Below are 16,021 nucleotides of genomic sequence, written 5' to 3'. Positions count from 1 at the left end.
CATGTTCTACACCGTACAACATATACATCTGGTTGTATAGTCCATGAATTGGAATATTTGTGTCCATGATAGGGCCGGGTGGTCAATTATGCAATTCTCTTTTTTCCTCTGACACTCAAAATTCGTGATCTGTCAACACTCAACAATTTGACATTGCAGAAGTTAGACTAGGAAAATAATCTTAGCAAATACTCGTAGTAATAACTTGGGGGTATCAATACAACAACTGGCAGAGGGAAAATATTATGGTATGGATTGGGCTAGATGTAGTATATAGTTAGTCTCAATATAGACGAATATATCCGTTTAAAGTGAAAGACGTGTCAAATATACTTAAAATGGTGATATTTTTGGGCTCCACCATGCAACTTGTTGCTTGTCTTATGCTTAAAATGGATGGATATTTGGCCGTCTATAAATATTGACGGATATCTCCCATCTATAGTGAGAATTTGTTTGTAGTATAAGTGAGTCAGGGATGTCAATGAGGCAGGGTGAGTGCGGAGGAGGGGTAACCCGCGCTCGCGAACTATCATGTGTACCCACACCCGCCCCACGACCCGCAGCGGGTTGAACTTTTCAAACCCGTCCCCGCCCCCACAGGACCCCGTTGACCCGCCAAATTACCTATTTCCTCACAAAATAATTTTTTAAAATATAAATCTTGAATCTAAAACATACTAGCCTTGTACTCTCGTACATCTTATACAAATAAGTTTCCGCAAAGTGGTCTAACATTCAATTAACTAGTACCCACTTTTTTCAAACCCCGAATGAGGATTAGGGTTTTTTTTTTTTTTTTTTTTTTTTTCGGGGAGGGCGATTCATAATAATAATAATAATAATAATAATAATAATAATAATAATAATTCTTGGGACAGGGGACGAGATGTGTGTGGATTTGACTAGATAATCTCCTTTGACTCAGTCCGAGGCTGTCTGACTTTATTCCCGGACGCGTGGTAGTTGATGCGGCTCAGCGCAAATGTGCCAAGTATCTGAGCTTGTGTGAGCCAGTTGGCTATGGGTTCTTACCTTTTTCTTTATCTTCGTTGGGGACATATGTTGTTGCATTACTCAAGCGAATTCCTAAATTTTCTGTGTCCGAGGATGCCAGTGCTCTCGCTGCTGCTTTTATTTTACTAGACTTATCATTATTATTATTATTATTATTATTATTATTATTATTATTATTATTATTATTATTATTATTATTATTATTATTATTATTATTATTATTATTATTATTATTATTATTATTATTATTATAAGATGCGAGCAGCTTTCATTAAAATAAAAATAAAAGTTTACATGAAATTGGTGGGGGAGCCGAGAGACAACTGGGCTCCCACACCTTAGCAATAGCAAAGCTAAGTCTAGTAAAAATGTAAGCGGCCACTCGAGCCCCCGCATCCCGAGATACCGAGAATTTCGAATCGCTGAGCAAGGCAACAAAGATCCAACCCGACTCCCAAGTGAAGAGAAAGAGAAAGGTAGGAAACCATAACCCGCTACCGCGCACAAATCCCCATACTCAAGACACTTTCGCCGAAAAAGATCGGCCGACAACCCGACCCGACAAAATCGCCAACCCGGCCGAGTCAAAGATGAAGAACCCGTCCAGGTCGACGCACACATCACGCCCCCTGTCCCAAGAATAAAGCAATAAATCCGCAAGACGAAGAGAGCCACCATGCCCATCAACCAAACCGATATCAACCTCCTTCCCCGCAAAAATACCAGATCTATAGCAGATGTCGAAAAGAGTGTCCCGGACAAGGTTATGCGGATGTTTAACGCCCACAATGCAAGACAAGAAACAACGTGGTCCCCAAAAACATCCCCAAAGAAAAACCCGGAGCAAGCGGACAGGGCCTAGATACCGTGAATAACGGAACACCCAGACGATACTCCAAAGACACTACGGTAAGTCCTCCCGTTCATAGTCTGACCCAACCCCGAGATAGGAACCGCACGTAACCAATCGGAGGAGTGAGAACCTGCCGAGACCGCCATAAAGCAAGGCAAGCGTGGTGTCAAAAGAGAAAACAGACTGAGGCAAAGAAAGAACCGTCGTGAAATAAATGTCCGCCAATTTCTTCATAAGTTTGGAGCGACAATTTCACTAGGGTGACCTAATATACGAACACTCGTAGTCGCAGAAAACACTTGCGCGGCATCATCAAAAGCGGGGCCAGCTACAATACCGGAAGGGCCGAGGAGCTTAGCCTCGCAAACCAATAGACTATGCGGGACGCAATAAAAGCATAAAATAAAACATCTCCCGCCGCATAGACACCAAGACCACCAAGATGAAAAGGGAATGTAGCAAGGCGCCACTGCCAATCCCCAAAACCCGGCCCTGACGCGGTGAAAATATGTTCCAAGCTAGAACGAAGAGCGGCATCAAAAGGAAGATGGACAGACCCAAAAACACTAGGGGAGCAAGTACGAAGGGAGAAGTAGAGTTTAGAAATACCAGTACAAGCTCAAAGAAGAAGCAACTCACATTGCGGGTCCTCAATCCTCGCAACCAAGTCCATTAGCTCAATGGTCTTAGTTACTCTCGTCGCCACAATCTCACTGCTAAAACCAGGACAAGTACTGACAGGTCCTCCCAAAACTGTAACACCGCGCAATGGCCGAGAAATAGAAGTGGGGAAAATTATTATTATTATTATTATTATTATTATTATTATTATTATTATTATTATTATTATTATTATTATTATTATTATTATTATTATTATTATTATTATTATTATTATTATTATTGTTATTATTATTATTATTGTTATTATTATTGTTATTATTGTTGTTATTACTGTTATTATTACTATTATTATTACTATTATTATTACTATTATTATTACTATTATTATTATTATTATTATTATTATTATTATTATTATTATTATGCTAGAGTTCCGGTGAGAACGGGGCTTATCGCGAGAACCGTGAGAACAACTCTCAACCGTCCATCAAATTATCTGACGGTTGAGATTAGACGCGCGCTTCTTTGAAAAGTAGACTTTCGCGGAAAACAAAAAATAACAGTGTACATGTGAGCAATATCAAACCTACGGAACAAAATCAAACCACACGAAACAAAATCAATCGATTTTATCATTAATCCTTCCTTAATTTGTAAATTTTTGTTTTTCGACATCAAATTTAGTGATCTAAAATCGGTTATTCTTCATCAATTGCTGTGTTCGAAGTGCAAATCTTCAGAAGCGAAATCAGATTCAATTTGTTCAAACTTTTGCATTCATCAGTTATTCAGTTATTTCAAGATCAAAACTTTGTAAGGATAATCGGAATTGATTCGTCATTCATCTGGAATTATTGTTTTCTACAGTCAATATTGAGGTATGTTCATTCAATGTTATTTAATTCTTTTCTGAATCGTTGTTGAATTGATTTTATGATGATGTTAAAGTTAAATTTAATGAAATACAACTTAATTTCGGATTTGATTAAATTTAGTTAACTAGATTTAATGTTCGGAACCACAAAAACATTAATTTTATAATGAAAAGTGCTAAATTAGGGTTTATAGTTTGTTTGTTTGATTTTTGGAGGATGATAAATGTAAATATACTTTATGGTGAGAAAAAAATGTAAAAATAATGAGAAAGGAAAAGTGTGCAATTTGAAGTAACTGAAAAGTAGTTTTGCATGTAATAATAATGTGTTGTGTTGTGGTGTACACGTTTCATAAGGAAATGTCCAATCAGTTTTATTGAAATGTGCATTACATATAATAAGGATGTGCAAGTAATTATTACCTTTTGCAAGTGGTCTTGCAACTATTCACAATAAGTCACAATAAGCCAAATGACGGTTTCTAACTTGCTTATGTGGTGAAAAGACACAACTATTCACATTAATTTAAATATTACTTCTGAATGTACATTATATTAATTATAAAAAAACATGTTCCATCAAATAAATTGTCCACTATCTATATTCATAATGTGCATTTTCTGATAATTATGTGCAACTAAAATATCATTAAGCACTGTTCGGAAAATGTACATTATATTATATTTTAAGGTACATTAAATTATTTAAAAAAGAACATGAAACATTATTTGGAAAATAAATGTGCTTTCAGTTTAATTCAAATGTCCATTACGTATTTTCATAATGTGCATATACTGTTTTATGCAAAAGATTTAAAAGAAGACTTTAAATGTACATTATATTATGTTTAAAGGTAAATTTTATTATTTACACAGGAATTTGAAATATCAACTAAATTGAACTCGTAATACATATAGTCGTTTAAGTAACATAGATAACTTCAACCAATTTATTAATTACCATGATTATGTTTGTGACAGTTGAAAAAACACAACTGTTCACAATATTTAATCTCTTCTACTAAATTAATCCACTATATAAACACAAGAGTACACCACCACTTTTTCATCCTATCTTTATTTCTAAAACTTTTTTCAATAACCAAAATCTTTAATCTCCAGAAAACTACACAATCTTCTAAAAAAAATGTCTTATTCTGAATACGAAATAGTCCACTACCAGAACATTGATGACAAAAAAAAATTTCATCGATAACTATAGGGAGTGGAAAGTAGACCATTTTTCTTCAAAATGGATTAGTTCAACGGATATTCCTGTGGAGATGGATGTACCATCACACAGCCATCCTTTACATATTTTTCTTACTACTTCTGCATTCCTCTCGGTTCTTTTTGAACAACTTGGGAGGCGAGAGAAAAAAAACATGGCCGAGGTATGCAAGGCTTGGTCGTCTTGGTTCCTTATAGGGAACGGCAAAAAGGTAATTGAAAGGGATTATTACCGAAACGCGGTTCGGGGAAATAAAAATGGAATAATTACTATCACAAAGAATGGAAGGCTGCTTGAAAGATACTGCCTTTGCAGGTGTTTGTCTAGTCGTGAAGAAATAATTAGACATCATAAACGACAAGCACGACAAAGAGAAAAACAAAGAAAACTAGATGAAATTGAAAACTTGTATGAGGAGCATTCTGGTGATGAGGGTTATTATGACTCTGACTGTTAGATTAGTTTACAAATATATTAAGTTAGTTTTCTAGTATATTGTTATTTTGTATTATCTTGTGTTTTTTTTTTCAGTATAAGCCTTAATAGGCTTTATGCTTTTGAAAGTCTTGAATGACTTTTGTAGATATTTCTAATATTAATGAAATAGTATTATGTCTATTTAATTGTTTACTGTCATTAGCATTCAATATATTTTATATACGCTATATCAAAATGGACAACAATATTTCCTATGAACATTAGCAGTAACATAAATGTTCCTTTAAAGGAATGATAATGGACATTGGCAGGAATACATTATATATGAACCTTTATTTGTACGAAATAAATTACCAATCTTTGTAGAGCATATTAGAATTCGATTACTGTATTATTGATGTAATAATATTCAATATACTTACTTAACTATTGTTGAAGTAGACAATGAGTACAAGTGATGCAACTACGTCTTCTTCTACAAATAACAGCTTTAAGACTCCAAGAACAAGAATTGAAACATTAAATGCACACCAGTACATTCCATTCTGTCCAGAGGAAAAAAAACCTTAAGTAGTACAAGTATTCGAAACACTAGAATCAGCAGAGTTATTTTACAAAGAATATTGTACAATCTGTGGGTTTACGCCAAGACTTGCAACAACAAAAAGGATTAAAGGCAATGAGTTACCAAATAGTTTTGCATTAAGGAATGTTGTCTGCAATAGGCAAGGTGTAAAGGAAAGTAGGAAAAGGAAGTGCATTGATACTGATACTGCTGAGAATGATGCACAATCTGATGTGACAGACATAAGCCGTGTGAGGCTGATTATAAGAATTGACTGTCGTGCATTAGTGCAGTTCAAATACACAGAAAATGGAACTTATATTGTTACCAGATTCGATGAAGCCCATAACCATCCACTTTCTTCGCCGGAATCTACAATATTCTTGAAAGGAAACCGAAAAATGACAGAGGTACAGAAACAATTTGTCACAAAGGTAATAGTGCTAAAACTAGGTGGTGTGAAAGCCTATAGAGTTTGGAAGGAGTTGTGTGGAGGTTACGACAACATTGGTGCTACTGAGGTTGATTTCAAAAACTTTGTCAGGGACATAAAAACCTACATTGGTAATTTTGATGCGCAAATGTTTGTTGAGAATCTTATTGGGAAAAAAGAAACATGCAGTTCATTTTACTTTGATTTTATAGTAGATGAAAACAAGTGCTTGGCTGGAGTATTTTTAGCAGATCCGATCTGCATAAAGAACTACATGATGTTCGGTGAGGTGTTATCAGCGGATGTTACATATGGAACAAACAAGTACGATATGGTGTTTGTGCCTTTCACAGGACTTGATCACCACAAAAGGTGCATAACCTTTGGAGCTGGGTTGATAGGTGATGAAAGTATTGAGTGTTACAGATGGCTGTTCAAGACATTTTTGGAAGCAATGGGCGGGCCAAAGAGAATTATAATTACTTGATCGGACAAATCAATGAAGTCGGTAGTCCCGGAAGTGTTTAAGGAGTCAACACACAGACTGTGCATGTGGCACATCATGAAGAAACTAAGAGAAAAAGTCAGTTATCAACTGTTTTAAGATGAGGATTTTAAGACCAGGCTTAATAGGTGTGTTTGGAACAACCAACTTGAGCCTGATGAATTCGAAGAACAATGGGGGAAGATAATGACTGATTATCAACTTGTAGAACACGAGTGGTTTTCAAATTTGTACGATATCAAGGAACAGTGGATCCCTGCCTATTTTAAAGATGTTTCCATGTCTGGCTTGATAAGGGTTACTTCTAGGTCTGAGAGTGAAAACATTTTCTTTGACAGGTTCCTCACACCTCATTTGACCCTTGTTGAGTTTTGGGTGTGTTATGAGGTTGCCTTGGAAGCACAAAGACACAAGCAGTTCAAGTTGAACAGTGACAACAAACACTCTGAAATCCCACGGAAAACAAACTCAAACCTTGAAGTCCATGCTTCTGAAATATACTCGCACAACATTTTCAAAGACTTCCAAACATAATTGGTTGCAGCTTTATCTGATGTTCGTTTTAAAGATGTGGACAAGATTGATGAGACAAAAATATATATTCTAACAGGCTTCCAGATGTCAAATAAGTCGGGGAACGTAGCATATTCACCAGATAACATGGAGATTACTTGTTCTTGTTCTATGTTTCAGAGAATGGGCTTGTTGTGCAGGCACTGCCTTTGGATTCTACACAACCAAGATTTTCAGAAAATACCAGAACAGTACATAATGCAAAGATGGACAAAAGCTGCAATGAGTAAGCCTGTCTTTGATAAAGATGGCAAACTGATAGATGTCTCTCAAAAGTTTTATGACCGGAAAAGTTTGAGTATTGAGCTGTTGCAAGAGGTTTATTCTTGTGTCAGCGTAGCTGAGTGTAATGATACCGACATGAAGCTTTTGATTTAAAAACTGAGAGATATTAGATTGGATATGATTAGTAACAGAAGTGTTCCATCAAAGAAGAAAGACAAGATGAAAGAAATAGAAAAGTATGTGGGCTGCAAAATACCTCAGAAGTTTGTGAGTCATGTTCCTAAAAAATCTAAAAATAAGGGTAGGACCAAGGGCAAGAGAATTGAATCACAAATGTTAAAAGCCCTAAAGAAGAGAGCAAAAGAGAAGAGGTACTGCAAAACATGTGGCCGCCAAGGACACAACTCTAGGACTTGCAAAGAAACAAACCACCTGACAGGTATGTATAATTTGGTTTCTTGTTAAAGCATATTACATTAATGCTAAATAATTATTAATTATACAAGTATAGCGCATAGTGTTTACCTTCGAAAATCATCACTCTTATATGGAGGCACATAAGTTCTTTGTGCAATGAACATTATGGTTGTTCTGAAGGCACAGATGAGAATTTCAGCAATGTATATTTGGTTAACATTAAATGTATATCAATTTAGTTGTTCATTTTGGCCATTTTATCCTTATAAAATCTAATATTTAATTTACATTCTGTTGCATATTCACCAAATACTACCATGAAGATGACGACGATGAAGGAGATGAATCTGATGATGTGGAGGACGACGATGAAGAAGATGAATCTGATAACGAAGTGGAAGATGCAAATTTTTGATTCAAGGATAGACATTCATAATATACACTACGAGAACATTCTTAAAGGCTTGTATGTACAACTCGATTTTACTACCAAAGTACATTACTCCTATAGGCAAAGTATATTACATTTGTATTAAAGGATCATTATTGTTGTTCTGCAAGGAACATTCTTAAAGGCTTATATGTACAGTTCGATTTTACTGCCAAAGTACATTACTCTTATAGCCAAAGTATATTACATTTGTATTAAAGGATCATTATTGTTGTTCTGCAAGGAACATTCTTAAAGGCTTGAATGTACAATTCGATTTCACTGCCAAAGTACATTACTCTTATAGCCAAAGTATATTACATTTGTATTAAAGGATCATTATTGCTGTTCTGCAGAAACATCATCAACTTGATTGGAATTGTTTTCCCAGAGTACAATAATTTGAAGGTGCAAAAGCCTTTTGCACAATAAACATTGTTGTTGTTCTGCTAGAACATAATAAACTTTATTGAAATTTGTTTTCGAAATATAACACTCTCTTGAATTAAAATTTTTTCAAACTTCAGGTTGTTCGAGTCGTAGCTTCCTCAATATATGTTACATTACTCACACACATGTCACAAATTGATGTGAACATTATTTGCGCACATTTAGTCCCTTAATTGAGCCCATTTTGCATATTATTATAACATTCCATAGCCATTTTATCCGTCAAATGCTTTATATTTTGCTTTGCTAGTGCATTTCGTATGTTTTGTAGGAAAGAAGACAATTAGGCGGAAATTCTCGTCTTCCATGCATATTTAGAAGCTTTTTGACGATATTAGATGGACTAGTATGAAGAGGAGACAAGAATGATGACCAAGTATGTAGGAATAAAGAGTATATAGAAGGATCATAGGGTTAAAAAGCAAGGATGACGAGAAGGAAGTCAATGCAAGAAGAAATTGCTCGGAACAAAACTAAGGGTTGCTCCTTTGGCTCCTAAAGTATGCTAGATGGAACGGCGTCGAAAAATAAAGTGATACAGGCTTTTGAATCACTCCAATAGGAGTGCGGATGAGAAAATGACGTCCGTTTTACAATCCGAGCTCAAACAAAGAAGCTGTCCGCCAATCCGCTCGTCCCGAGACTCAAGACGCTCGTCCCCAGACCCAGGACGCTCGTCTCCCCTTCAAAGACGCTCGTCTTCCCTTCCTATTATCCGAGCGTCCTGATGCCAAGACGCCCGTCTTGAGGCCTGATGATCCGAGCGTCCCGACCCCTTGGCCGCTCGGATTCCTTTCCAGTGCAACCGTCTTCTCCTTGTTCCACTCGGGATGCGCATATTTCTGAAAGACTAGCTAAAAGGAGACCCGCATCTTTTCTGAGAGGAGCGATTCCCTACCCAACATTTAGCATTGTTATTTACTATTTTACCCTTGCTTAACCTAATGATGCTCTACTATATATACCCCATTTGTAATAATCAAACAATCAAGTTTTTAGAGTAGAAGCCTTCTTAGTAGAAAACTCTCTTAGATTAGATTAGGAGTAGATTAGAATAGATTAATTTCAATCTTTCCACAAAATTACACATTAATCTTTCCTTAATCATTGTTCAAGTTTATTATTATTGGGTAATTGAAGATTATTGGGTTATTATTGGAGAATTGACAACTATTCATCAATCAATCAAGTTTTCTTCTATTATTCTTTGCTTTATTATTTGGAATCATCTTCATAGGTATAATTCTCTTTACCCTTGTTTAATTATTGTTAATCACTTCCATTTATTCATCATGTTTTGCTTTGTTAATATGATTGACAACTTTATTAGCATGTTGAACATGATAATGAGTGAGTAGTTACTAAATTAGGATTAGTGGGTAATTAGGGGAAACAAACACGGGATTAATCATGCTTAATCTAATATGTTTTCATAATTAAATTGCTTACTTGTTGTGATGTCAACCTATGCACATGTTATGTTTGATGAAATGCTAAGCCTATGAATCCTTGCATTTTTACCCATCTCTTTTCTATTCAACATGACTTGTAAGACATAAACCAACTCGAGTCATGTTAGACCATGCGTAGAAGTGAATAGGAGGAAAGTAAGTCGACTTGTAGGTGTTGTACAATCTAATCGATTCGGCTCCGGGACCCAACTCTTCCTATGAACCGTAAGATATAAACCAACTCGGTTCCTTTACAACAACAATTGCTTGCAACTTTGTAAATATGTTTGTATGATCAACACCATGAATCCCCTATGAACCCATGATATCCTAGTACTCTTTATTACTTTTTTTTTTTTTGGTGAAATGTAAGATTCCATTAAGCCCAAACAAGGTTAATACAACCTATCCATTTTGAATACAACCTATTTCATACGAGCCTAAGCTCTACTTACATAAGTCAATACTCCCTAACCATATCTTATCATTGCCTAGAATTTGGTTACAATGAGTACTAATACGCAATTTAACAATCCTTCTAATCTGCTCCAGCAACGCAGCAGGCCGCAGAAGACAACACTCATGACGAACTTGATTCCGTTGCATCCAGATTTATTAATAGCAAGCCAAGAAAGCACAGAACAGAATAACTTTCTTGATTTTAGACCAATGCTGATGCCATATCCACTGCAGAATGTCATCAGTTGGAATATTAACATTACATAATCTTGCCAGCCCTTCAAGGATACCCCTACTATATACACACTGATGGAAAAGATGGTGATGAGATTCTGCTTCTCTCCCACAGAGTAAACATATGTCATCAGGACTGATCCCCAATGCATACAGTCTCTCCTTCACCTGCAAAGCCTCCCTGGTAATAAGCCATCCAATGAATCTATGCTTAGGCACAGACCACGAATGCCAGATATACTTGTGCCACTGTACAGGTGGAAACTTCTTCCTCAGTAACTCGTACCCACTACTCACAGTATAACCTCCTGGGTCCAAAATCCATTGACCCTGACAGTAACCTGAACTCAACTTCTCCTTAACTCTGCAAACATGCTTCCACCCCAGCTCAAATCCCCAGTAGGTGTGTAGTCATCCAGGTTCTTGCCTTTTAAGTAGATTTGGTTGACCCATTTCACCCATAGCTTATCAGGACAACAATAGATCCACCAAATCAACTTCCCAACAACAACACTATTCAAAGCATAACTATCCTTAATCCCTAAACCACCTTCTGCCTTGGGTGAGCAGCTCTTCTCCCAGCTAACATTAGGAACTCTCATATAGTCAATAGTTCCATCCCATAGATAATTCCTACAAATGGCATTCAATCTACTCACCACATTCTTAGGAATAATGAAGACATTCATCCAATAGGTATACAAGGTAGAAAGAACTGCATTAACTAGGATAAGTCTCCCAGAATAAGACAGATGCCTTGTCCCAAAACTTGCAATTTTGGATGTAATTTTCTAAACTAAGATTTGACGTTGAGATTTAGAAAGCCTACCGGCAGTAATAGGAATGCCCAAATATCTAAATGGTAGCTCTCCTTCTTTAAACCCTGCTACTTGCAGAATATCCTCCTTGACCCAACCAGGTACCCCATTGAAATAAGCACTGGTTTTGGCAGGACTCATTTGAAGACCAGAAGCTCCAGAGAAAGTAGCAAAGGCTCTCAGCAACACCATGATGGACTGTACATCCCCTTTACTAAACAATAATAAATCGTTAGCAAACATTAAATGTGAGAGCTTAAGTTGACCACACATGGGATGATATCTAAAATCCATAGTGTCAGTAACATATGCCAGTACCCTGCTCAAATACTCCATTGCAATAGTAAAGAGTAAAGGAGATAAAGAGTCCCCTTGTCTAAGGCCCTTTCTCCCCTGGAAAAAACCAAAACTCTCACCATTCAGGACCAAAGAATAACTAGTAGTGGTAACACATTCCATTAATAAGGCAATGAACTTCCCAGGAAAATGTAAGGCAAACAACATCTGCTCCAAGAATTCCCAGCTGACTGAGTCATAAGCCTTCTTCAGATCAACTTTAAGAAGAAATCTAGGAGACATTGACTTCCTTTTATACAATCTGACTATATCCTGGAAAATAAGAATGTTCTCAACTATGTTCCTGCCTCTGATAAACCCCCCTTGATTTGAACTAATAACTTCAGGCAACATCTCAGACAACCTATTACACAACAACTTTGCAATGCACTTGTAAATGACATTACAACAGGAAATTGGTCTGAATTGGGACACATTCTGAGGCATAGCACACTTAGGGATCAAAGAAATAAGGGTATGATTCAATTGTTTAAGTAATTTCCCAGAGTGGAAAAAGTCCTTAATAGCATCACATACATACCCTCCTACAATGTCCCATGCATCCTTAAAGAAGGCACTAGAATAGCCATCTGGGCCAGCAGCCTTATGACTAGGGATAGAGAACATGACCTTCTTAATTTCATCATTAGCCATAACACCCAAATTCTATCCCCCTTATGATAAGAAGTATTAGTGGAAAGACACCAACTAGCACAGAGGTTGTTTCTAATACTATTTAGAGACAAAGGTTTCAACTTTGTCTCAAGGAGACCAAAAAGACCAATTTGATGATGATGCAAGAACCACTTAATACTATTTTGCTTGGATTGGCTATTCAGTCCCCTAATATTCCAAAATCCAAAGTTATGCATTACCCTCAGAGGGAGGTAATACACTACCAATTATACCAATGCCTACAGTAGGAGGTGAAGTATTCAGAGACTCAAGAAAAGTTGAATTACCAAACTTAGCTGAACTCTGACCATGGTCTAATAACTCATGTCTACTAAGCCTAATAATCTTCTTGGCAGGGGTATGAACAGTATGATATTTGCCATTCTTAGCCCAAGACACTTGAAATTTATTAGGTTTCTCCACAGGTGTAGCAAAGACTGCAGGAGCAAGAGTAGACACCCCAGCATCCACCACAGGGGTTACAGCTGGAATCTGAGGCTGTCTCTGCTGCAGCTTAGGTCTCCATTGCTTCTATTCCTTTGGTTGAGGCCCTTTTTGACTCTGTGTTGGAGGAGCTTTCCTGCACTTAGCATATTCATGCCCAATACCTTTACAGACTTTGCAATGTATTGGTTTCCATTCAAACTCCACCTTAACACTAACCACAACACCATCCTCATCCAAAAATTTAATACACTCAGGAATAGCTTTACCAAACGGCACTTCCACCATGATACGCGCAAAGCCTAATCTAGTTTTGTCTTTTGTCGCAGTATCACACTGAACATAATTTCCTAACAAACCAGCAAGCTTAGGTAAGCACTTACCCCGAAATTTTAGTGGAAGATGCAGTAACCTAACCCAAACTGGAACTTCCTTTACTTATGCTTTTACCAACTCAACATCAGCACTCCATGGTCTAACAATAAGTGGTTTATTGTCAAATAGGAAGTGACCTTGTTGCAAGACTCGATCTTTAGCCGCACAAGTGGTGAATCTAACCAAAACGACACCATTTGGAAGGAAGGAAACCTTATCAATTGGAAGGTGAGCCCAGATACGCCTTATAAACCCATCCACCACTTCAACAGGAGGATTGGCTCCTAGAATGAAACAGTAAACGGAGTTTTTCCAGTACTCCAGTTCCTCTTTCACACCATCCTCAGTAAAACGCAGCAACTCAGTAGGTTCTTCCTCAATTGCAGCCAAATATTGCTTTCCTTTACGCCGACGCTGCACAACCCAATCCTGGTTCTCTTGACCAACCGAATCCAGGTCATACGGCTGAATACCAACCACTTCATTCACACTCTTAGTTTTCTGCACATCACCATTGCCAGGGCCTCCTATTACAATAGTTGGACCAACAATAGGCGATACAACATTATTAGAAGTAGATTTTGTTTGATTATTTGATGAACTAGAGACTAGAGGAGGGAATTGTTCAACATTCAAACAATCAATTGACATTTTTTTGGATTTTTTGATTGATTTTGTGATTTTTAGGGTTTTACGCTCTTTCTCACTCTATCTCTTCATTTTTTTATGCTTTGGCATCTTCTCTTTATTACTTGTTTACACCCTTATTTACTTTATTGCTTGCATTAGTCTAGACACAACTACAAACCCAAACCAATTATGACACTAGCATAAATTGAGATAGATAGACTTAGAACCCAAAGCACACCGTCCCATGGATCGACCTCGACTTACCGCTAACTAGTTGTTTGTTGAGTATTATAAATGTGTTTTTATTGGGTGTACAACGACACGCTCACGTCAAAAATGGCACCGTTGCCGGGGATGGTGCTATGTGATTAAGTTCTTACTTGTTTGTCTATTTTAATTGTGCTTTAACCTTGAGGGACTTGTTCCTCAAGGATTGTTCTTACCGTTTTTGTGTAGTTTCCATGCTTGTAGTTGTTTCCTTGTCTTAGCTATGATGGCTCAAGACTTGACATATGGAGTATGTCGTGGATCTTTTGAGTATGACTATGGGCATTGGGAGTTTGAGGAGCAAGTCAACACAAACCTACCTTACTATTCATACAATGAAAATCCTAACTACTACCCCAAATTTTCCCACCATAATCACTACATCTGATTTCCATAACAACCACCCACCCAATACCTACTTCATAATGAGTTTCAATTGCCACAATACAACCACTTTCACACATACCCACAACAATAAAATGAACCCATTCAAAATGTGATTCTCCAAATGATGGGAGATCAACAAAACTTCTTCAAACAAATGATAGAGGAGAGCCAAAAGAGGGACAATGTTCTTCAAGGCATTGTTACCCAAGGTGAGGAGTTGGAGATTCAAATTGCCCAAATAAAAGAAGCCCAAACAAATACTCCCCACCACTCCTTGGACATTGATCATGAATGTGAATTTGAAGTAGTAACCTTTGATATGAAAAATGAGAAGTGGGAAGAGCCAACCTCTTTGAGCTCTTGTGAATATGAAAGTGTTATATTCAATGAGGAGGACATGAGGTTGAGTAAGCCAAACACTCTTAGCCTTTGTGAGTATAACACCCCGGTTTATATAAGAAGTCTTCGTCAAGACATTCCCAAATAAAACGGACTGTTACCATCTCGGTTTCCCGAGGTAGTGAATAACAAATTAAACTCCAAGGCAATTTATATAATATTTTAACTTAATTATTACAAATCCTCTTTTCAACTCAAATTACAAGAACTGACATAAATAAAAGTGAAAGTCTTCTAGATGATGATCTAGCTACTAAGTCGTCTGATCTAGTGTCTCACGCCCATCAAGCTCCCGTCCTATCTCTTAAACCTGTCAAGTCTGCTCCCCATTAAAAGGTTCATCACAGGTGTTCACGAATACACAGGGTCAACCACGAGGTTGAGTAGGGAAAACAATGAAACAATAAATATGATATGCATGCTCCTCCGTCACCTCCATCTCTATCTCAACTCATATCTCATATCTCATACCCCGACAACCCAACCCCATACCGATCCCCGGTAGACTATATATATCGACCGTAGCCGATCTGCCATTTCTCGCAGTGAGGACACCAGGGCAAGTCTGCGAGAACCCGCCGGGCCTTATCACAACTCACATCGTATCTCAACATCGTCACTACCACACCATCCTCCAACTCCAATGCATATGAATGCTCACAAGAAATTGATGCAACACAATATATATATATATATATATATATATATATATATATATATATATATATATATATAAATCGATGAACTGATAAATCATAAAATCATGCCGATTACCCGATGTTGTGATATCATACTCAATATAATCAATTCAGTCAATCACCTTCCGGTATATGAAACATAACGTAAATCAACAACCACGAATCAAGTCAACACAATTCAACAACGATAATAGGACAAGTGTATTTCCCTAC

General features: G+C 37.0%; 2 protein-coding genes across 2 annotated transcripts; both read left to right on the top strand.

Annotated features, from left to right (window-relative positions):
• The first annotated feature begins 5,481 nt into the window (after positions 1-5,481).
• On the top strand, positions 5,482-6,522 carry LOC141594906 (protein FAR1-RELATED SEQUENCE 5-like). The gene is made up of 2 exons (XM_074414890.1): positions 5,482-5,570; positions 5,763-6,522. Exons 1-2 carry the CDS (start codon positions 5,482-5,484, stop codon positions 6,520-6,522), a joined length of 849 nt encoding a protein of 282 aa, XP_074270991.1.
• Positions 6,523-6,726: 204 nt separating this feature from the next.
• LOC141594905 (protein FAR1-RELATED SEQUENCE 5-like) lies at positions 6,727-7,491 on the top strand. Its single transcript, XM_074414889.1, has 2 exons — positions 6,727-6,970; positions 7,085-7,491. Exons 1-2 carry the CDS (start codon positions 6,727-6,729, stop codon positions 7,489-7,491), a joined length of 651 nt encoding a protein of 216 aa, XP_074270990.1.
• Positions 7,492-16,021: the final 8,530 nt, after the last annotated feature.

This window comes from Silene latifolia, chromosome 8, assembly GCF_048544455.1.
Source record: "Silene latifolia isolate original U9 population chromosome 8, ASM4854445v1, whole genome shotgun sequence".
NCBI lineage: Eukaryota > Viridiplantae > Streptophyta > Magnoliopsida > Caryophyllales > Caryophyllaceae > Silene > Silene latifolia.
The sequence above is the reverse complement of the archived record's forward strand: the minus strand, read 5'-3'. Positions and strand labels throughout refer to the sequence as shown.